Source organism: Calidris pugnax, unplaced genomic scaffold (assembly GCF_001431845.1).
Source record: "Calidris pugnax isolate Ruff unplaced genomic scaffold, ASM143184v1 scaffold54, whole genome shotgun sequence".
Lineage (NCBI taxonomy): Eukaryota > Metazoa > Chordata > Aves > Charadriiformes > Scolopacidae > Calidris > Calidris pugnax.
The window spans coordinates 3792445-3816813 of record NW_015090864.1 but is presented as its reverse complement, the minus strand read 5'-3'; the positions used below and the strand labels follow the sequence as shown (position 1 = coordinate 3816813).

The 24369-nt window shown below is 38.9% G+C and overlaps 1 protein-coding gene across 2 annotated transcripts in view; it reads right to left on the bottom strand.

Moving 5' to 3' along the window:
• The window catches only part of CTDSPL (CTD small phosphatase like), a 100863-nt gene extending 76494 nt beyond the window's left edge, over positions 1-24369 (bottom strand). The window contains exon 1 of one of the 2 annotated variants that reach the window (XM_014944940.1): positions 24162-24369. In XM_014944940.1, coding sequence (XP_014800426.1) covers positions 24162-24237 — 76 coding nt within the window. In that variant the 5' untranslated portion in view covers positions 24238-24369. The remainder of the gene's footprint in view (positions 1-24161) is intronic. The other variant, XM_014944942.1, reaches the window with a different exon arrangement.

Here is a 24369-nt window from a genome sequence, read left to right as displayed (position 1 = left end):
TTTTTACTTGTTCTTCAATAGACCGCAAAACTATGCCCTGCCTTCCCCTGCCATTTCGCTGCATGAGAATAAAGACTGTATCTTATTACACAGCTTAATGATATGTTAATCTTAAAGCAAAACACTGAAGTGAAACATTAATACTGTCACCAAAACAAACCAACAAACAATCAGAAAATGTGCTATTGAGAGGATTTGTGTGCCCAAATAATGTGAGAAACCGAAGCAGTAATTAACACAAATTGTTTTATTTGAGAGAATTAACAGAACATAAGCGACTTGCTATCATGACACAGTTTAAAAAAAAAAAAAAAAAAAAAGGAAAAAGCTGGCTTCTGATGGACCAGTTGGTATTATGGCAATAAAACAAAGGACACTGCAAAATGTAAAGCTGAAGCTAAAGAAAGGATGTGTCAGAATTTTCCTGGGAGACACAAAAGGAATTTAATGTATTTTTTTTCCTTTGAAGACAGGATTCAGAGGGATTTTTTAAATGACGTACAGATTTTCCACAGAAATATCTACCCCATAATTTTTTTGAATCTTCTGAACTAAAAATTAACGTTCATGGTATTCTGATGAAATGCTGAAATAATAATAATAAAAAATATGCATTCTTCCTGAGGCTGTGTTAACAGCAGGTTGTATGAAATGTTACACTATTTCACCTCTGCAGGTTCTGTGCCAAAATAAGAATTTAGGGCAAAAAAGCAGTACCTAAAATACTGTTGTCTCACATATCCTGGGAAAGTTAAATTCAAGCAGCAGAGAAAGATTATCCTATCCATTGTTTTTTTAAAAAAATATAAAAATACAAGGAACCAACCCCCAGCACTAATACCAGCAAAAAAAAATCCCTACTTAGTCTTTAAGAGTTGTTTTCTGTAACCTCAGACGAGCATTTTGCAAGGAGCAAGTTCTCCCTTGTTGCAATCTTTAACCCCTGCTCTTCCCACACTGAAAAATCAGGGAAGCACAGAACTGAAAAGAGAGGGCTTATGTCAGCTGCAAACACTACAGTTTATTGGAGTAAAGATGAATATTTTGAAGGATACATACTCCAGCCTTGCATTCACATCTTTTTTGTGACCTGCAGAACCTCCTGGCCATGTAAGATGGAACTGGCACAGAAAATAAGAGCAGAGGGAAAGGAAGGTTGAAAAGCACTTCAAACCAAGGTCTTCTACTTCGTCGTCCTCTCAAACCCCAACCTACTCCTTCTCTACGTGAAGTCTACACATCACCTTACACTGTAATCTCAAATTCTATTTTAAATCATTATATATTTGGGAAAAAAATACGCAGAAAAAAATATGTTGTCAGATGGCAATTTATTTAAAAGTAATCCAATTATTTAAGCTTCTTGTTCAGGAACACTGAGCTGTTTGTGTACCATCGTGCCATTTCTGGAGGGAAACTACGATTAAAGTCCTCAGTCTAATGTTCAGCAGAGCAGTGACATGAGTGCCCAAAGTTTCCTCACATTCACACTATACAAGAGCCACTACCTTAACTCCTACTCACTGAGATTGGATAGGCTCAGATTCTGTGTGTTTTACAGAAAACACATCAAACTGCCAGCAAAATTGCTGCAGGACATTATGAACTGCCAAGTTTTAATGCAGAGAAAGTTGAATTTTAAAGGCAAAGGATCCCATTTTTAACTCCAGACAAACTTAAGTTGATTTCAAGATTAAGAGTGAATATACAGCATGTAACAACAGCGAACTGCTCACCACGTAGTGAGGACCACGTCTGTCAAGGAATGAAAAACACATACAATTTAATAATAATAACATAAACACCAAAACAAAAACCCAAGAAACTTCCTGCAATTTCATACTGTTTCTTAATTAATCTCTGAGGACAGCATGGAGTATTGGTAAAAAACACAAGTGCACAGTCTCAGCAGCCAGTGCCAATGCATTTCCTTCAAGTTTTCCCTACAGGTAGAACATAAACCAACCACTGATTCTTTAAGCAGCATTAAGCATCCTTACAAGAACAGATAAAAATTAGATTGTGGGTGTCCCAAATAATTATTTTTTTTTTAAACACACCACTTATGATCAGCATTGCTTATGTCAAAGTGTTCAGTGTAGTAAGAAGCTTAAACATTAAGAAATACGAAGAACTGCAGAGTTCGAAGAAGTCAAATAAAAGAGGAAACTCAAAGGTCCAATGGACACCAACAGGTTCCCATCACCTTTCAAGCAATACCCATAGTTACCACACAGCAGAGCTAATAGAGGAGGTCCCCAAACTTAAAACAATCTCTTGTAAAAACATATGTTCCTACCACCGTGCTCAATCTAGACTTTCATTTGACGCAGAGGCAGGCTTCAATCTGCTCAGTCGTTCTGCGTATCTACGCATGCCAAGCAGATGAAGAGACTCACATTTGTAGCGATGAATGAAATGACTCCAGGCACATTTGTCATGTTTCATGTCAGGGGTGACATGTTCATCTATCAGGTTTTCAACATGCACAACCACCTTTCCATCATGAGATGTCTTATTATAGACTCCAGTAAAAGCAATCGCAACAATTAACACTCTGTTTGGCACGTCTGCCTCTACAGGTAGCTCCCGAAGTCAGAGAGTGGGAAGAAAAGGATGAATCCTAAGGAAAAACCAGGATCATTTATGAAGACAATGGCAAGAGGTCAGACTCGATATCCTTCCAGAAGGGACCTTTTTTTAAGGAATAAGGCCTTTTTAATCAAAAGTAGATGCACAGCAATGTAAGAAATAAACAATAACCACAATCCAAACATCCCATTTATTTTAGGAAACAAGAAGCCTATCAATTCAGACAGACCAGGGTGGACAACTGATGGGACCACATCCCAGCAAGGGGTCATTCCAGCAGGTGGTCTCCCTGCCAAGAGAGTTTCAAGAACAAGGTGTTTCAAGAACTTTTTAACCAACTTTTTTGAAGTACTTCAGGAGCACCAGGTTTCCAAATGCTTTTACGCTAAACTTTATGTGGAGCTCTGCTAATAGATAACCTGGTGTCCTAAATGTTTGGGAACTAGTCAAAAAGGTAACTGAAGAGCATACAGTGATGAAAGGCCAGAAGAGAGACCATCACAATCCATTCCACGTGAAAGCACATTTTAAATGGAAAACCCTATGAAGCATTAAAAAAAAAAAGACAAATCCAAGCCACACAACCTTTCCTCCATCTAACACATCCCCTGTTTAACCCCAGATGCAGAAAAGGAGCCAAACGCACACGAGGAAACAGAGAAGATGAGGCTGCAGCAGCTTGTCACAGCCCACTGGAGAGGTTTTTTTATTTTCTTTTATAAATCTATTTTCCATTTGAGTTAAGCACTTAACTCCATGGATAAAACACACATTGATTAGCTGCTATTTTTGCTTCCGCGGGGTTATCATTGACAGCAGATTTGCTGAAAAGAGCCCCACAAACAAGACTGAAAATAGTAGCAGAGCTCGAGTACAAAATGATTTTCAGTAACACATCAAAAAATATGCTGTCAAAGATTAACTTCTTGCTTCCAAAAGCAAAGACACTCTTTTAACCATTAATCTACCAAACTACAGTTATTAAAGAGACCTCAAGTCATCCATACCAGAGACGTACAGCACAACATATTATAAAAGTATACCAAATACTGCTGGTGAATCAGAGATGACTTGTCCCCGAATTATGAAAAAACTGGCTACATGCATTATTTTGGTACTAACACTCAGTGTTTTGCAATATTTGGCAACGATGGAAAAATAATCCACCTCCATGAACACGAGTTTTACTGTAAACGCTTTAGTTTTGGCCTTGCTACCCCGCAGCAGAGAGCGCCAAGTAATTGGCTAATCCACTGTCAGAGATTTTTTTATTTTTATTTATTTTTTTTACTTGTTCTTCAATAGACCGCAAAACTATGCCCTGCCTTCCCCTGCCATTTCGCTGCATGAGAATAAAGACTGTATCTTATTACACAGCTTAATGATATGTTAATCTTAAAGCAAAACACTGAAGTGAAACATTAATACTGTCACCAAAACAAACCAACAAACAATCAGAAAATGTGCTATTGAGAGGATTTGTGTGCCCAAATAATGTGAGAAACCGAAGCAGTAATTAACACAAATTGTTTTATTTGAGAGAATTAACAGAACATAAGCGACTTGCTATCATGACACAGTTTAAAAAAAAAAAAAAAAAAAAAGGAAAAAGCTGGCTTCTGATGGACCAGTTGGTATTATGGCAATAAAACAAAGGACACTGCAAAATGTAAAGCTGAAGCTAAAGAAAGGATGTGTCAGAATTTTCCTGGGAGACACAAAAGGAATTTAATGTATTTTTTTTCCTTTGAAGACAGGATTCAGAGGGATTTTTTAAATGACGTACAGATTTTCCACAGAAATATCTACCCCATAATTTTTTTGAATCTTCTGAACTAAAAATTAACGTTCATGGTATTCTGATGAAATGCTGAAATAATAATAATAAAAAATATGCATTCTTCCTGAGGCTGTGTTAACAGCAGGTTGTATGAAATGTTACACTATTTCACCTCTGCAGGTTCTGTGCCAAAATAAGAATTTAGGGCAAAAAAGCAGTACCTAAAATACTGTTGTCTCACATATCCTGGGAAAGTTAAATTCAAGCAGCAGAGAAAGATTATCCTATCCATTGGCTTTTTAAAAAAATATGAAAATACAAGGAACCAACCCCCAGCACTAATACCAGCAAAAAAAAATCCCTACTTAGTCTTTAAGAGTTGTTTTCTGTAACCTCAGACGAGCATTTTGCAAGGAGCAAGTTCTCCCTTGTTGCAATCTTTAACCCCTGCTCTTCCCACACTGAAAAATCAGGGAAGCACAGAACTGAAAAGAGAGGGCTTATGTCAGCTGCAAACACTACAGTTTATTGGAGTAAAGATGAATATTCTGAAGGATACATACTTCAGCCTGACATTCACATCTCTTTTGTGACCTGCAGAACCTCCTGGCCATGTAAGATGGAACTGGCACAGAAAATAAGAGCAGAGGGAAAGGAAGGTTGAAAAGCACTTCAAACCAAGGTCTTCTACTTCGTCGTCCTCTCAAACCCCAACCTACTCCTTCTCTACGTGAAGTCTACACATCACCTTACACTGTAATCTCAAATTCTATTTTAAATCATTATATATTTGGGAAAAAAATACGCAGAAAAAAATATGTTGTCAGATGGCAATTTATTTAAAAGTAATCCAATTATTTAAGCTTCTTGTTCAGGAACACTGAGCTGTTTGTGTACCATTGTGCCATTTCTGGAGGGAAACTACCTGGTACGATTAAAGTCCTCAGTCTAATGTTCAGCAGAGCAGTGACATGAGTGCCCAAAGTTTCCTCACATTCACACTATACAAGAGCCATTGCCTTAACTCCTACCCACTGAGATTGGATAGGCTCAGATTCTGTGTGTTTTACAGAAAACACATCAAACTGCCAGCAAAATTGCTGCAGGACATTATGAACTGCCAAGTTTTAATGCAGAGAAAGTTGAATTTTAAAGGCAAAGGATCCCATTTTTAACTCCAGACAAACTTAAGTTGATTTCAAGATTAAGAGTGAATATACAGCACGTAACAACAGCGAACTGCTCACCACATAGTGAGGACCACATCTGTCAAGGAATTAAAAACACACAATTTAATAACAACTCATTATTTCCCTTTGCATCTTCCAAAAGGTGAGCTGATAACACTATTACTCTTGCATAAATATAAACCCAGGGAAAAAAGCTTGTGTAGAACCATAGCTACACATCTCCCTAGGATGGCCTTAAAGTGGATTAAAAAAGCCACAAATGGTTTGGGTTTGGTTTTTTTTTTTTCCTCTTCCCTTCATCGTTTTTGGGGAGTTGGTTTTTGAAGGAAGCACATGGCGTTGCTCTATTTGAAATAGCAACATTTTTATTAACAACATCTCCTGAGCTCACCTGGTTTTAGTTTTCCAGAGAGACTACGTTTTCAAAGTGTTTTGGCTTTTGCTGTAACAAGCAGCTATAAGCTCTGTAGCACGAAAGGCACAACAGATAAAAGCACTGGAACATGGTAAAAACGAGCTTCCTATTGACTTTTAAGCTGTAGCTCTCACCCTGACACACAGCAGTCCCTACCCCAGCATGGTCAAGGTGTAGACCCACAATTACACACCCTGCTACAACAGGCAGACCCCTTTGCCACCGAGAAGCCACCTCCTCTCGAGAGAGTAAATTAACCCAATTAAAAAGGGTGTGTGTGCATGGGGAGGGTATTAACTCTAGCTCAGACATACAACAGGGGCATAAAAGCACTAGTGTTTCTCAGCCTGAGCCTGCCTTTGTCTTCACCCTTATCCAAATAATTTTTTCTGGGTACGTCACTGGGCAATTAAAAAAAAAAACAACTTCCTGGATTTATAGGATGTATTTACTGAAACACTCAGTAACTCAGGTACAATGTCTCAAGAACCAGCACGTCAAATCCTTAACAAGAGTGTGCTGGAAGAGAGGAGTATCCCTTTCAAATACACTCAGCTTCCGTTTTCCGAAGTGATTTAACTATTTTGAGGGTTTTTTTTCACGTCAGGCATGACTTTATTGAAAGTGGGATTTTAGTTATTCCAGATAATTTGAAAAGCTGCACATGCACAGTGGGATACGCAATTTCAACAGGTGATTATGCTAATCCAAAAAATGCCTTAGATGAGTACATGAGAGCGTGACAAAACAGTATTATTCGCATAAAAGCACTAGTGTTTCTCAGCCTGAGCCTGCCTTTGTCTTCACCCTTATCCAAATAATTTTTTCTGGGTACGTCACTGGGCAATTAAAAAAAAAAACAACTTCCTGGATTTATAGGATGTATTTACTGAAACACTCAGTAACTCAGGTACAGTGTCTCAAGAACCAGCACGTCAAATCCTTAACAAGAGTGTGCTGGAAGAGAGGAGTATCCCTTTCAAATACACTCAGCTTCCGTTTTCCGAAGTGATTTAACTATTTTGAGGGTTTTTTTTCACGTCAGGCATGACTTTATTGAAAGTGGGATTTTAGTTATTCCAGATAATTTGAAAAGCTGCACATGCACAGTGGGATACGCAATTTCAACAGGTGATTATGCTAATCCAAAAAATGCCTTAGATGAGTACATGAGAGCGTGACAAAACAGTATTATTCCATGACGACAGGAACCTACAGTATCTTTGTACCCTCAGGAAAAAAACAGGACCAAGGCAAGTGAGAGAATAGAACGAAGCACTGGTTTTAAACTGAAAAATCACTACAAACATAATGGAAGAAAAAGCTCTTTGCAGATTAATTATATTCAAATGATCAGAGAACTGCTTGAGGAAGTGGGAAATCTTGGACAAACAAGCATTTATTTTATTCCTGTGTACACTTAGATTAATGTTTAAGCAAATAGAGCTACCTAGGGGGAGGTGACAGAGAAGATGGAGTGGGACTCTTGGAGGTACACAGGAATAGTAGAGGAGGCAACGGATCCAAGTTCAAGCAGGATAAATCCCTCCTAAATATTCGGGATTAGAGTGGTCAAACACTAGAAGAGAGCCCCCGACAGGCTGTGAAGTCTCCATCCTTGGAGACAGTCAAACCTTGACAATGCTCTGAGCAGGGACACACAGATGTCCCTGCAGATGTCCCTCCCAACCCCAATTATCGTGAGGTGCTACGAGCCTGGACATCACCTACCACAGCAATACACCCAGGTATTTACGTGTAGCTTGTGCTCACACATACACAGGTAACAACAAACTCTCACTTATTTAGAATATTATACGCAAGTATTTACAACAGCTGAAATACCACGAATGGGTTAAAAAAAAAATAATGCTACTTAAAAAAGAAAATCCTTTGCTAACATTAGTTTGCCAGCCTTGTATGAACAATACGCCTTTTCTTGTAAATTCTTTTATGTAGCTTAGTATTTTTATCCTGAAAAATTACATTGCCAAATAAGAAAACCTAAAAAGGGCTTGTGTGACATCTGAAATGTGATTTATTTTTTTTTAACCTGACATTTACATCACACTGAATTCTTTAAAAGCTTTTATCCATCTCCCCTCCAGTTTTATGTTAGCTACCTTATTCTCAGTTTTCTGTTTACCCTAGAAAAATCAGCCTTTTTTTTTTTTTCCATAACCTCACTATTTAGGCATCCTCATTCCCTTAAATTACTTCCTGGGACATGATTAGTGGAGGGTGAACAAGCAATACCCTAGCCTGCCAGTAGAAATAAAATACCACCTCGCTAATCACTGGTCACAGAAAAGGGTGAAAAGTGTTAGCATCTCACTAATTGCTAAAGGCCTTGTAAATATTTACTAGATTGCAAACTTTCACCATTAATCTCGCTGAGTCAAGCTCCAACAGTGAGCTAAATTTTATCCTTAGTATCACAGACCAGCACCATTCAGATGATACCACTGAGCATCCAGCTGAGCTTATGGAATGATTTAATCTGGTCCCAAAGCAGCATTTCAGAACAGAATTTTAAAGCTGGCTCTAAATTCATCCCCCCAAACACACAGCAGATACCTGTGTTAAAATGACTCCCCTTGAACTACAGCTTAAGCTCACACAAACAAGGTCCTGTAGAGGTGCCAAGCCACACATACCTGCGGGGTGAGACAAGATTCCAAAGTATTACAGCTTGAAGTTCACAAAAGGAAGAAGATGGAGACTGGGAAGAGGGGGAAGCCCTGCAGCACAGCACTGGTCAGACCCCCCAGTCCAGGGGACTCCTCTAGCATTGCCCTCTTTCCCTCCCCTGATGAAAGCGACCTGAAACTCAGACCCAAACCACGGAAAGTGTAAGTCAAAGGAAATTTATAAGAAAAATATAAGCAGTTCTAAAGAGCTATGAACATTTAATTTTACTATCAGTGCAGTAAACTTATGCTTCCTGAATAATGATGGTAAAAGAGAAGTATATCACGTCTTTTAACGTGATACAGACTTTGGATGTCTCTTTTTTTTTTTCCCATTAGCAGCACCCTGGACATCAATAAGTCTATGGGATACATCCAGCCAGATCCCTCTCAAAATACTCGTGTACCTGTGATCTCTCCCCTTCCTTCCACAACAGCATCCCACTTCTTTCTATAGCCAGCATCAGCGATCATCCCAGATTAATCCCCTTCCCTTTCCATAACCGAATACTGATTTCCCTTCAATCTGCAGACTTCAGAAGAGCAGGGAATTGAAAGTTTCTTACATACAAAGACTTCTGATAAGTAACTATGCAAAGGATCACAATAAGTATACTTATTTAATTCAGAAATAGACAATCAAACCAGACGTTGTGGAAATGCTGTAGTGCAAGGACATAAAAATGCTGGTGGTACTCACTCAGGAAGCCAGCTGACAGAATCCATCAGAGAAGCAATTAGAAGAAGTGATATTTTATCATATTCAGTTGCTGCTTTTTGCAACGGGAGTTTTGTTAACATCCTATAGGAGCTGTGAAAACTGTCAGAAAGGCCCCTGGAATAACGCAGCCTTTCCATAACCCTCTATATTGTTCTCCTGGCTGCGTAACAGACAGAAGAAGTTTCTCTACAGCAGCAGAACAACAAGCCCCTGCTGATGCTCAGGTCAGGTTTGCCTCTATGGAGGAAAGCGACAGGACTTCAGTGTGCCACGGAGCTCCCCCAAATTGCAATTTAAACACGCTGCCTGAAGTTTATTGGTGAGCAAGCTACGCCATCCTTGTCTGCAACAGGGGGAGTTTTTAAACCTCTTCCATTTGCACTAAATTACTGATTAAATTCAGCCAGGTAGTTTGGCTTCAGAAGCTGCAGCACAGCGGGGACTTCCAGGATGCTGGAGCACCACGTTCCCTAACGCTGCTCAGAACAGAGGGCTCCAAAATCCCAGAGCCCGTTTTAACAACCACCCCCAACGCTGCTAAACTTAGAGAAGCAGAACACCACCAGCAACTGCTGAAATATATATATATATTATTTTTTTTGCCAAGTTTTCCCTCTTCTCCTCCTCTGAAGAGGAGCTAAAGATAAACGGTGGGACTCTGCAACTCCGTATCCCTGGTTACAGCTCAGTGCGGCACGTACAGCGCGCGGAGCTGACGACAAAATTGTCAAATTAGGATTCTGAACTCCATTCCACTTATTTTTGCACACAGCCAAGCACAGAGGTCAGAGGAAAACTGTGCACTGTGCATTTACTGTTAATGGAGTCTCCAGGACGCGATTCATGGCATCCCAAAGCAGACAACTAGAGCACTGCAATCAGTTACAAGTGGCTGTGTTTCCCCCCCAATTATTAAAACAAACCCACCTTATTTACATGCCCACATGACAAGGCCACACGTTGATTTTTATTGAGTATCAAAGACTATTTTATCAAAACAAAACAAAAAAATCCAAAAAAGAAAAAATGTTAAAACACATTGAACAAAATGGAAGACGCCCTGACCTCTTAACTTTTTCAACCAAAGCAAGGAAAATTGTCCTGTTCCTGGACACCTGGTAAGGCATAGCAACATTTCCACTTTTCAGACATGAAAACATTTCCAGCATCACCAGCAACAGCTCAAGTATTTGGCTGAAAAAGTTCTACCAGGTATTTAAGTACCGCATTACACAGGACTCCTCCAAGTAAGCAGCTCAGGTGAGGGACAACTGAACATATGGCTCGGCTTTTCCTCAAAATAATGGACCAAAATGCTGAAATCAATACACAAGTGGTGTTTGTGAATAAACACAGCAAAAAAAAAATTAAATATGTCAGCCAATGGGGAGGGAAGTTAGCGATGGGCAGCGAGTGCAGGGCCCCAGGACATCTCCTGGCACCTCCCGCCTCCAGGCAGGGCAAGAATAATTATATGTGGTCCTCCCAGTAAGCAAGAAAAGTGGTATATTTGGCCAAAAGGCGGGTGATGGTTTAGAAGCACACTGGTATTATTTCCTGTGGCTGTTCCAAGGGCTGCATTTAACCTTTGGGAAGTGATATGAATAGATGTGATGTTTTCCAGAGGGAAAGGTGCCAGTGGTCAGTTTTACCCAAACATTGCCAAAGAAGCGTCTTCAGCTTAAGCACCTGAGTCCTTGCTGACATGTCTCTTAATTCTTCCTAAAATTAAAAAGTGCCTTCTCTAGTGAATACTGGCTGCTCCCTTTCACTAGAACATAAATCAATAATATAACACATGTTCATATTCAACTCCCTTGCTCAGTGCATTTCTACTATTATTTAACATGCAAGACAACTGTTTATGGAGAAGTTAACCAGCAAAGAAAACACAAAAATTTATAGGTGTTTTGCCACTAAGTAAACTTGAGATTTGTTTAGAAAAAAAGTGTTTCTAAATACTGGCTCCAAACAGTAACCTTTATCAGGCACAGACAAATAGGCAGAGTTTACTTTGTTACAGCACAAGACCATCAAACCTCAGGAAATGTTTGGTTGCTTTGCATGATGAAATAGAAATCAAAACCAAAACTGTTTTCAAAGACATATATCTGTCTGCTGGACTTGGTAGTCATTTCCACAACTGCATCATTTTATCAGCTATTTAACTGAAAATACAGGATACAGACTCCCAGACAATCACAGTTGCTGTACACATATGGTCATAATTAAAGCAAGAAAGCCTGTTTACTCCTGTAAAACACTTCCTAACAGCCAGCTAGCTGACTAGCACCTCATCAGCTATTAAAATGGTGAATACTGTGAAGCTGGTTTCCAGTCAGAATTATTATCCATTCAAAAGTGTGTCATTATTATCCAAACCAGAAATTTTTAGTGACCTTATTAGCGGAAGAGAAGATGAAGCCATTTGTTACTTGAAGGCTATCATACAAAGACCCCCTACAGTGGGACTTCAGAAATCATCTTCACTATAAAAAACTGTGTTTTTTTTCCAAAGGAGCAGCATGTATTGGGCTGACAATTACTTGAAAATAGTTCAAAAACAACATCATAAATTTTTGGTTTTGTTTTCCCACCTCAACTCCAACTGGTAACTTAAAGCAGCCAATAGAAACATGTTACTTCAACCTTGCACCGTTAGCAGAGGACCTGGTTTGTAGGTGCATTGCTGTTTGCTGAAAAAAAAATAATGAATTTTTACCTATGGACTTCTAAAACTATTTAAAGTGAATTCCAACATCCTTCATTCACAGCATTAAGCATAAACAAAGCCAAAACTAAACAGTTATTAACCCCACCATGTTGAATTTAGGACTATCTCGTGATGAGACAGCCCAGCCCTATTTCACTCTTATCTTTCTTCAGTACCCATTGAAGACATTTCCAAAACAAAACCAATGTTACTTCTATGTTTTAGTACAAACACTACTCAAAGAAATGCGTACCCTTGTACACCACCACCCTGCTTTCTCAAGGGGTTGGAGTGTGTTTTGTACAGACTGAGTGCCAGGTGACCTTGCTAAAAATCCTATGGACCTGCCCTTCTGGTCGTCATCACACGGCTGCCTTCTGAGATTTTTCCATGATTAGTTTCCTATACAGAATTTATACCCTTGCTAATATTGCTGGGATTCTTCTGTTTGTTTGCTTGGGTTTAGCTTATTTTATTTATATTTTTTTTGGAGGGGTTGTTTTCTTGGCTTTCTTGGTTTTAGGAGCACAGGAGAATTATTTTTTTATGTTCCAAGCTCCAATAAACGTTTTCAGATACACAATTTTGGAAGATTTTAAGCGTTATTTAAACAGAGTTTGGTGAAAGAAATACTTTTGGGTGGTGAGGGGAAGAATCAGAACCATCTGGTGCAAGAGGAGTTGACAACTACTGTGGAAATCATATTTGAACAGAACCACATTAGCGCAAGGTCAACATTAAGTTCTGCATTTCAGGGCTTAATGCAGCATATCACACAGTGCAAAATGAAATGGCACCGTTTCGTTCTTTCTATTTCCTGAAAGGACACTTTGAATAGAAATTATAAAGCTGAGCTCATCTTCTCTTGACGTGTGGTACTGCAGTTACCGAGTGCTCTCTGCATCTCATGGACATGGTACCTTATTGATGGATCCAGGGGCACCCGGTCCTCGGGACCCTATCCAAGTTATTTCTCGCATCCGGGGCAGGTTTTGTCTGAAAGCTCATTTTTCTCCTTTTAATAATATTACAATTTTATAACACGAGATAGTAAGAGTGTTTAGTTCTTATGTTGAAGATAAACAACTGTTTGATTTAAAGGTATTGGAAATAATCCATCACTACCAAAACAACTGACAAGAGACATTTTTAAAAAGACTCTGCTCTCAGAGCTCCCTTCCCTGCCAGAAGGATGTTAAACAGGTAATTTATAATGAAGTGCAGCAGGGAGAGTACAAGTAAATAGAGGAATGAGACCTGAACAGATTCCTGTTTCAAAACTGTCAAGTTTGATTTCCAGTTTTGTTCAAATTGTCACCCTTTTTCCTGTCATGACGTGGTTTAAAAAGTGGCAGTAACTGTAAGGTAACGTGTTGGGCCCCAACAAGTCTGACAGGCACAGAAAAAACCACCCCAAACTACCATAAAACTAACAGTGAATGTCCTTCGGAGTCTAAGTTAACATCTTGCCAACAGGAACAGCAAGAATTTGCTGGAGTGTTCCAAATCTCTTATGGGGCAGGAAAAAAAAAAAAGGCATTTGAATTTCAGGGCACAGTTTGCATTGAACTGTCAGTTTTACCATGATAATCTGGAGCCAGAAACATTCAAGTAGTCAATCCACTCTAAAATTAAGGACGTTTCTTGGGTTTCTTTAGGTTTCACTTTCATTCTCCATTAAGCTTCACCATACTTGCTTCCTTGACATCTTTAATCTCGACACAAGAGGGAATATTCCAGAAAGACGTGAGATTTTGAAACGCGAGGAAAAAGGAGTCCCACAACTATGTACTCAGGATAAAACCCGATTAAACAAATCCACTTAAAATCTCATTCCTTTGTGGATAAGCACAGACCTCTACACAGATGCAAATTGTTTTACAGTTATGTTGTAAACCCCCTCCTTCTGGGACTTTTCAATTGATGTCAATGCGTAATTAGCAAATGAATTGCACTGTAGATTGCATTCAGTACTCTTTCCCTTTTCTTTTTTTTTTTTTTAATTCCCCAACTAACATAACCTTCTCCTCCGCTGCTTCCAAAACTCTCAAATCAGTTTCAACTTACTGATTTTCAACAGAATCAGCTTCGTATAATAAAAAGTCATGAGAATTGGCAGCTGGCCATCAAACGACTCGGCGGAGGGAATCATCCCTCCAGCACTCATAACCCATCGCAGGAAAACTGTCGATGAGAGTTGGTGATAAACGTTAAGTACAGAGATACTTGACGTGTTCAGTTGGTCACTATGGAAAGGTTTTTTTCCCCTTCCTTCCCCTACTGACTGGTGACACGGAATTCATATGCTGAAATGCAATCAGAACCTTTACCATATTATTTTTCAGTACCTTCTAACAATTACTTTTATTATAATAGATGCAAGTTGCTGACAGTTAAGCCTGTTGAGGAATTCCCGGATAAACTATTTTGGCAGCCATATCTCCAAGGATTGCACAGGTCACCCATATGATGCATGACCAAATGCTTCCTTTTACGCAAATGGGATATGCTACCTTTAATTTGGAAGCCATGCTGTGCTGAGGAAACAAGACTCTATTTCACTGGTTATTTTTCATGCACCTTCCCCCTTTAAATACAACACAAAATTCACTCAAAGCTTTTTACCAACTGTTACAAAGAAGAAATAAATGTCTTGGCTTTAGGAACCAAAGCTGCTATACATCAGCGGTGGTCCTGCATTAAGACACCTGCCTAGATTATAACAGGGAGTTAAGAAACAGAGAGAACATATATCCTAATAAAATAGCTCCTATGCCCTTATGGGCAACTTGCCAGGGGCTAATGTGCCCACGCAGTACGGTCCAGGGTTCCTCATCCCTGCACCATCCCACTCCTCAAACATCTACTGGAGCTCCTCCTACCAGAATTACCCCTGGACACAGCCACCTCTGAGCCCCTTAAAACTTCAGCATCACCAGAGCACACAGAGGCAGCAGTTACAATCCAGAACCTTGGGATGAGAAGAGAAAAAGGCAAGAAAGCAAAATACAGCAAGGGAGAGAATTAAAAAACACGAAAGGTCAAGGCTTCCCTCCAAAAATCCCTGTAAAATACATGCTTAAACTTTTTTTCCCCGAAAAGCTTTGCTTTACTCTGCATTCATCAAATTGTTAATGTATATCTTTAACTAATTCTAGTTTCAGTTTACAAGAAGTCCCATAAGCCTGTTTTTTAAAATTTGTAAGGCCTTTGTGAACGTTTATTGAGATCTTTTATAATCTTCAAAGCTCCTTTCTCTCCAGGTGGTAAATATTAGATCTTTTAATAAGCTTGGCTGAAGCAAACATAAAATATGAAGTATCTTGTAGGAATGTGTTACTATTGACCACTTCTATCTGAACCATCACTAGGAAAAATTGCCAGTGTCATATAGTTCAAGCAAACCTTAGACTGTGAAACAACTTCAAAACATACACCCACCAGCAATCTGAACTTTATCAAAGCTTTCTGATAATTAGATCCCCAGTAATCACATGTGCGTGCAATCACAGGTAACCAATCCAAAAATATGTAAACATTCAGCCGTGTATATATAAAACAGCCTTTGTGGATATAAATAAAGCAGGACTGCAAGCAAATAGTTAATATATGTTTGGAACATCTTTGTACAAAATTCATACCTTTTAAAAAATTTTTTACTAAGTCCCAGAGACCAGGAGAGGAGTGCTATACACCAAGGAGACGACCAAGCTTTGCAAATCATCAAATAAACAAGAAAGTTCAAATTTTTACTGCTGATGACTGCAGACAAGGAAAGAGCGAGGTTAGTTTTACTGTTAATTCTGCTGGGAATCCTGGAGGATAAGTCAGGAAGCAGGAGAGCTGTGGGGGTGGGGGAGAGCACAGCGGTGAATAAAAATCAATATATCACTTTCTCCAGAGAAAATAAGGAGGCTCTGCCACAGCAGCAGAAAACAACCAACTGAACTGGCTGACCAGTTACTCACGAGAGATGACTTGACTTTAAACAAAACCATCTATATATATACTGTAACTTCAGGCTGCCGCTCAAGAAATACTTGTTTCCTAAAAAATTGTTCCAAATTTTTATAGACATTATAAAAAGTTATGCACATAGTAGGTTTTGACAGACCAGACATCCTTCATTTGGGGTTGCTCTTCTGTACAAAATATAGCCCGTGGTATCTTATTTGCCGCAGTCTGTCAGGCTTTAAACATACTAATAAACATTCAGAAGAGAGTAATAGTTCTTCCTTGCAAAAAGAAATGAGGAAAAAAAAAAAATCTCATTTAAAAAAACCCGACATCCTTAGGAGCCAAGTCTACCATATATTTATTCTGATTTAACTCTCAATAAATTTTCTAGATAATAGAATTCTAGTACAGCAAATCACTTCTAATAATGGGTTTTTTCTATTTTCACAAATCATACTTTATTTTCCTGTAGGAAAAAAAACACCAAGATGTGGCACTTTTATGCAAGTGATCATTTTGACAACACACTGAATAAAGCTACAAATTTTATATAGGCCCAACAACCACGCATAGAACTTTCTCTGCTTACTTGTCTAAAGCTGCTTTTTTTACCACTAATATCCATGTTACACAGGAGTAGCTGGTACTGGAAGGACTGGACTGCACAGGACTCACTTTGGAGTTTGTTTGTCTTACAAAAAACATTCCAGAAATACAAAAAAGGCCAAAATTATACCACAGTAGACCACGCAGAACATATTTTTACTCTGATCTATTTAGATGCTACTTACGCCTTCCATATTTGTCACATCTATGTCCCTTTTACGCCTTAACCTCTTCCAGTAAAAGTAAAGCAAGCTCCCATCGAACTCTGGCAAAAGTAGGATTCATGGAAGATTAACATTTCCAACGTGAAACTCTTAAAAACATCTCTGGGCTACGTTTCAGCACAAAAGGCATCCCTCATCTGTCCCTGCCTGCAGCCCCTTACAAAAAATCTCTGGAAGTTCAGCAAAGCATTTAAACCCACTGACACCGTGTCATCCTGTTTGAGCCTCCTGCCCAGGAAGATGGGCACTAAAAATACAGCTTCTATCGAAATCATTCAATAAAAGAAACACAGGAAGACTTCAGAGATGCTGCTGAGCGTTTTTGTGAGATTTTTTCCAGCCAGGTCTCCACCGCCGAGAGGAATCAAACACAACCCTTACCAGTAATCCAGATGAGGTCTTTGAACATCTAATTTGTTTTTGAGTTTAGGATTGGTATTAGGATTTATTCACCAAAAGGGTTATCAAACATTAGAACAGGCTGCCCAGGGAAGTGGCGGAATCTCCAAACCTGGAGGTATTTAAAAGATGGGTAGACATGGTGCTGAGGGACATGGGTTAGCGGTGAACTTGGCAGTGTTGGGTTGAGGGTTGGACTCGATGATCTGAAAGGTTCCTTCCAGCCTGGCTAATCATAGATTCTATGATTCTATGAATAGCCTCGCTCATTATTTCTACCAGCCATTCTCCTATTTCAACTTGGAAGACTCCAGCCCCTTTCTGGATATACTTAGGAACTGGGCAAAGGGAATACACACAACCACCCTACTGGGTGGACAGAGACCCACCAACTTCATCATGAGAGCACCCACTGCCCATAGCAGACCCTAAACCTATTCTCTCCCCCACTACTAGCCTCTGTACAGGTTCAGCATCCCTCAAGAGCCAGAACTTCATCATCCCCTCCTCTCTATCCCTCAAACAAGCTGGAGCACTTGGGCAGGTCTCTTCTCCTCCCTGGTCCTACAACCAACCACATGCCTTGCTACTCTCCCAGCAAGGTATATTCCCCAGGCAGGGAGGAGGAGGAGGAGGGATGAGCCACATTTTCCCCAGCTGATCCACAGTGGGTAAGAAACTAAAGAGGAACATCAAGAATTAGACCCAGCTTTGCTTTTCCTATGTAAAAAAAAAAAAAAAAAGGTTAAATCTTGTGGACAGAAACATTTCACATATAATTCAAAGTAATCCATCCAAAATTCTCTATCAGGTAGGGTTGAGTAGGGAACAAATTCAGTCCCCGAGTTAACATTTCCATGTCCAGGATTGACTGAAACGGGATTTTTAATGGGAAATTTAATAATGAGCACTAACCATGATGGTCACGGCCAACAACTCTTCCAACTCAAAATTTAGCAGAAAACAAAGGCACACTTGCTTATAGAGCAAATATTCAAGATTCAACATATATAAAAATGGTGGGCAAGAACCAATTTGCAACCATCTTCATGCTTGAATGATGGCTTTCACAAGATAGTACACCTTGTAAATTAAGTGTTCCATGATGGAAAAATAAGCTTCCCACAGTTAAATCTATCCATCAGGCAATCGGGAACGTCATCTTTCACCAACACTGACCAAATAAGTGAACTTCATTTTATTTTGCTTTCTCAGAATTTTAGTTTCATATCACTTTAAAGGAACAAACGTGGAGTCATTATCCAGAGGCTTATTTGTATCGTTCAGATTAAATTCTGAAAGACGAAGCGCAGCATCGATCACACGGCGTTTTACTGATTATGTCAGGAAACGCTATTTGCATTTCTGAATACTGAATTGACAAAATGTAGGTCAACTTTGGTTTTTTAAAGGCATGTTAAAACTTCTCAACACTTTAGTTAAATCGCTGCCTTGAAACAAATATGAATTGGAGATGACACGCGCTACAAAGAACCGAAAACGCTGCAGCTTACTGACAGGGACTAAATGTTAGATATTAATGCAAATTATCATTTACTGCCAGTATACTGCAGCTCGTTAACTGCTACCCTAAATCAAATCTTGGGTTACTACAGGTTACTACAGTCTCCCTGGAACACAAAACCTACTGTATGGTTACTCTGGTTTCATGTAACAACTATGTCATTAGTTAATGATTTAAAATTCTACCTTCTGCGAGCAATTCACATTCCAATGTAGTGCTGGAGTGGTTTCCACATCCTTTTTTTTAAAAAAAAAATAAATTAAAATGCTACTTTCAAGTTAAAATCTGTAGTTAATATTATAAAAATTTCTTGAGACAACGTCTCAGGAACATTAACATATGTTCAAATGTTTGAGCACTCCGAATCCTGATGACGTAATGGCAAAAAAAGAATATTCAAAATATTTCCATGTATTTTCAAAATGCTTTTTATTGAAGACACAATTAAAGATGCTCGCTTTGGCTTTTAATTTGAGATCTTAAGAACTTGTTGTTTTAAATGATAATGAATACTGGTCTCACTGCTGTTTTTTCCAATTTCATTTGAAAGAAAGGAAGGCAAAAAAACTTTGCCTGTTTGTGAAAACATCCTTGGGGAATTGCACTGTTCATTAAAAAGAATTATAAAGTGAACCTTCTTCAAATAACTTATTGCAGAAGAAAATACACTTCTGCAGGGACACTAAAACATTCGGTTACTGTAAATAACTGAAAATGGATGCTCAGCTGACACACAAATTTTATAGGAGTCAGGAAAGACGTATCTGAAGAGAGAAAACACAACACCACAGCCCAGAGGATTTGGTACTTGAAGGAGGACTGGACTATTATTATGCTACTACTTAACTTGGCACACAGAAACTGCCAAGAATTTGCATCATTTATGAGGATCAAATTAAAGCATGTCAGTAAAAAAAAAAAAAAAAAAAGGAAATTCACTTCTTTGGACTGCCTGCCTGTTACCCAGCCGTGATCACACTCTCTACGCCACACTCTGTGCAAAGACTCATGAGCTCTGCCCTGTTTCTTATAGATTTAACTGTATAGATTTTACATTAGAGGTCACTGTTCAACTAATTAATAAGAACTAATACTTCCCTTCTAAAATAAGCAGTCTGTTTTATCCATAGAACTGATTCTATGGAGATTCGGATTTTGTTTTTCTTTGTAATTTTTATTTCTATTTTTTCTTAGTTGCTCACATTGATTGCTGGTAAAACAAACCCTTTTTCACGTACTTATCTCTCCACTTAAATTTCAAGTCTTGATAATGCTGCCAATTTCCAGAAGTGCCAAATGACCTCAAAATAAAATATTTCTGCGAAGAACTACTATTTTCATTACTTTAAAAATACTTTGAGCACTAAATTCATGGAGAATTTAATTCCCTGTTAGCTTTTTTTTTTTTTTTTAAATCGCCTACGTATCACTTCCAATTGGGAGAATGTAAGTTTCTATTTCCCAGAACTGATTTAACGACGCAGATAAGGACCAACATCCTCCAGGAGCAGGAGAACACCACTGGCATTTCAGAGCAAACATTACAATAACAATAAAACATGATTGTAGCAACTTTCCCTGCTCAGCTTTCCTTTTGACAGACAACTAAATACAGTGCACCACCATGTGGCAACATATTAGGCAATGGTTCATGTACCAAGATCTGGTTTTTTCCACCTTCAAAATGTTTTACTATTTGTTAAAAATAAATGGTAACAATTCCATCTTAGTACCAATAAGCTCCTCTTTAACAAGTTGTCACCGCTTCACTTCTCTCAAAAGCTCATTTTTAGTGCATCTGGATTAGCAAGAAAACATTCAGCCATTTTTATTTGCAAAGCATGATATTTACCTAAAAACATAACTGCCCCACGACCAGAAAACAGCTCTGTTTCTTGCGAATTGCGCTCCCTTGCACATGAGAAATTTGGCATAAGCATATACTGCACACCAAGCTCCTTTTAAAACATAAATACATTTAGAAAAAAATAAATCAAGCTAAATGCTGGACTCGTGGCTGATTAAATGCTCCAAAAAAAATCTTGGAAAGAAATCAAACACTTGAAGGTATACACATGCATTATTTAGCAGCCGCTCAGCTACAGTAAAACTGCTTCTCTCCAGCTCAACAAGAGAAAGAAATCTATTTTTTTCCACGAGAAACACCGGCAGAAGGTCCCAAAACCTCTATAAGAAAACCCTGACTCCCAAAGCCACCACAAGCCACTATGTACCCTGGAACATATTTCTGCAGCCAAAGGCTTAAAATCAGAGGAAAAAGCAGGTTTTAATTAAACCGGACAGCCCTTGCTCGCACAGTAGAAATTTCAGCAGATAGGCTCGGGCGTTTCTTGTACTCGTTAAATAAAGAGTTAATTCACTGTGCCTTAACATGTTTGTTAGCCATTTTGTACCAACACATTCAGTTCAGTCTGAGTTAGCAGGGAAGACTCACTTTAAACACCAGTCTCCCACCAGGAAGCTCTCTGTATTCACCACAGCAGCTCCGGGCTCTCCGGTAGCTCTTCGGACCTAAAGGCTTTGCTAAAACTGTTAAGATTTCTAACAGAAAATGGGGTGACGCGATACGCAGCCAAGCGAGGAAGGCAGGTAGCACAACGGGTTCTCCCAAGCTCCCTACCTCCAACGGTGGGCAAAAGCCGTGGTGGAAGAGGTAGGAGAAAGCTAGGTTAAAAAAAAAAGGTAGAAACCCGCAACCCTCCTTCTGCAAAAGTTGTGCTGGTGTGATTTGAGAGTCTCACCACAGAGTCAAACCAAAGCATGCACTTCAACCACGTTAAAAAAAAAAATAAAATTCAGAAAAAACCACCATTATTTCACCTCCTGTATTAAGATCACGCTGAAGTTTCCTCTGGTCTCAAACTCCACCAACCCTCCGTCCGCTCTCCCCCAGCCCACCCTTGCTCACACGCAGCCCGAAGAGCCCCCGCCATGCAATTAAAGACCATCACGATTTTCTGCCGAAGACAAACCAATAGAAGGAACACAATGCACATTATGCAAGTTACTGCATAGTTATGCAAGTTATATGCATATTTTCGCTCCGCAGCGTAGCTCACTGTACCGAGGACTCTGAAGACACTTGTTTGATGTGGATGCTCACTCTCTTCTTTCCAGCTGTCAAATTCTCCTCGTACTTGTCTCAACTGGCTTTTTACACACTAAAATTTCAACCAGCTGCTAACAATATCGATGAAGCTCTCCCAGGACGTACAAGAACGTAAGCTGTTAAGACCACAACATCTGAGCACGGCAGCATGTTAAGTCTCCTCCAGACCAGGTCTTAGGAGGGTTGGTAGAGCAGAGCACCAGCACCTCAGGTACTGAAGCTGCCCCACGCTCAACACCGCCAAAACGGAGGAAAACATCAGAAATCTCTCGAGACAAACAAGGCCTCGCACTGAAAGTGCCACTTCACGAGGGACAGGAATTGGAGAGTTACGTAAGCACTCCTGTACCCAACACAAATAACCAATTTTTGTTCAAATAACCCCCAACCTGATGGCATTTTTATTTTTATTTTATTTTTTTTTAAATCGACCTGCATGCTGCTTCTGCAGCCAGCGCTGGTGAGATGAGAAGATGGGGATTTCACATACAGCTTTTCCTTTGAAAAGTAACAGGGAGCAACTTCTCCACCGACACAGGACCCCTCGCTGTTGGCAAGATGAGCTACACAAAAATGGAAGCTTTCTGAACACTAAAAGCATGGATTTTAGGGGGAGATATATCAATCTACCACTTTTGGAAGACCACTCAGAGATCTATTACGATACCAACGTTGCCACACACTCTTATTTCTCATTTCTGTCCTTTCTCCCCCTTTTTACCAGCATTGCCTGTAACAAAGCACAAACTCAGCACCCAAATAGCTCCCAGAATCCGAAAGTGATTGCACACAACTCCCCAGAACTCAAATCCTGCCGCTTACCCGTACCTTCCTCATCGCCAGTCGCGAGGACACAACCACTTACAGCCCCAAAAAACCCCCTCCGAGCTTCCCAAAGGAAACAAGGTTAAGGTCAATCGTCAATGTCTAGACTCTTGAGGAGAAGCAGCACCTCTGGCCAAGCTGGATTCACCTTATTTCGGAGTAAAAGGCAGCCTCAGTGCGATGCCTTACGCAAGCGACAACTCTTTATCGACAGAGCAAATAGAGCCCGCTTTTAAAAGGAACCCATGTTTCTTCCCCAGACACGTTAAGTCTCCTCCAACAACAAACCTGAAAATCTGCACAGATTCCTAAACGCGACGGAGGGAGGAATGCAGGAAAGCAGAGAGAAATCAGAACCCTCTTTTTTTTTTCCCCCCCAAAAAAATAAGGAGAGAAAAGGGAATAATTAAGATCTTTACAGCCGAGATTTCAAAACCTTCCCACACATCCAGCACAGGTATCCTTTCCTTTCCCTGGAGCAGGGCACCAACTACAAAGTGACCACCTTACAAAGTTACCTCGCCCACCCTCAAGGAGCAAGAGTATTTTATGGAAATAACCGATTCCAGGCAATCTTTAAACACTGTAACAAGTTCCCAGCTGTATCCAGCCAGCAGTTTCAGAGACCTTCATGCAAATATCTTCATCCCACATTAAAAAAAAAAAAAACAAAAACACAACCCAACCCCAACAAACCCTCCTCTATTCCCAGCAGCCTGGAGAGGATTATACGGTCGCTGAAGAATGCAAGTTGTTACTACGTGCGTTTTGAAGCAGAGAATTCCAGAAAGAAAAAAATTAAATAAATAAAATTAGGAAAAAAAAAAAAAAAGAGAAAAAAAAAAAAAAAGAGAAAAAAAAAAAAAAAGAGAAAAAAAAAAAAAAAGAGAAAAAAAAAAAAAAAGAGAAAAAAAAAAAAAAAGAGAAAAAAAAAAAAAAAGAGAAAAAAAAAAAAAAAGAGAAAAAAAAAAAAAAAGAGAAAAAAAAAAAAAAAGAGAAAAAAAAAAAAAAAGAGAAAAAAAAAAAAAAAGAGAAAAAAAAAAAAAAAGAGAAAAAAAAAAAAAAAGAGAAAAAAAAAAAAAAAGAGAAAAAAAAAAAAAAAGAGAAAAAAAAAAAAAAAGAGAAAAAAAAAAAAAAAGAGAAAAAAAAAAAAAAAGAGAAAAAAAAAAAAAAAGAGAAAAAAAAAAAAAAAGAGAAAAAAAAAAAAAAAGAGAAAAAAAAAAAAAAAGAGAAAAAAAAAAAAAAAGAGAAAAAAAAAAAAAAAGAGAAAAAAAAAAAAAAAGAGAAAAAAAAAAAAAAAGAGAAAAAAAAAAAAAAAGAGAAAAAAAAAAAAAAAGAGAAAAAAAAAAAAAAAAAAAAAAGTAAACCATAGAGAAAGAGAGAAGGCAGCTCACCTTTATCCTGAGCGCAGGACAGGATCTCCTCCTCTTTGGGGTTAGTCACCTGGGTGATAATGGACGGGTTGTCCATGGAAACAGAGTGAGATTTCACCTGGCTATTTCCCTCCCAGAGGCGTGCGGGGGGGGGTGGTGTTGTTTGTTTGTTTAAAAATCAATATGCGGATTTGTATTTAAAAAGGAAAAAAAAAAAAAGAAAAACAAC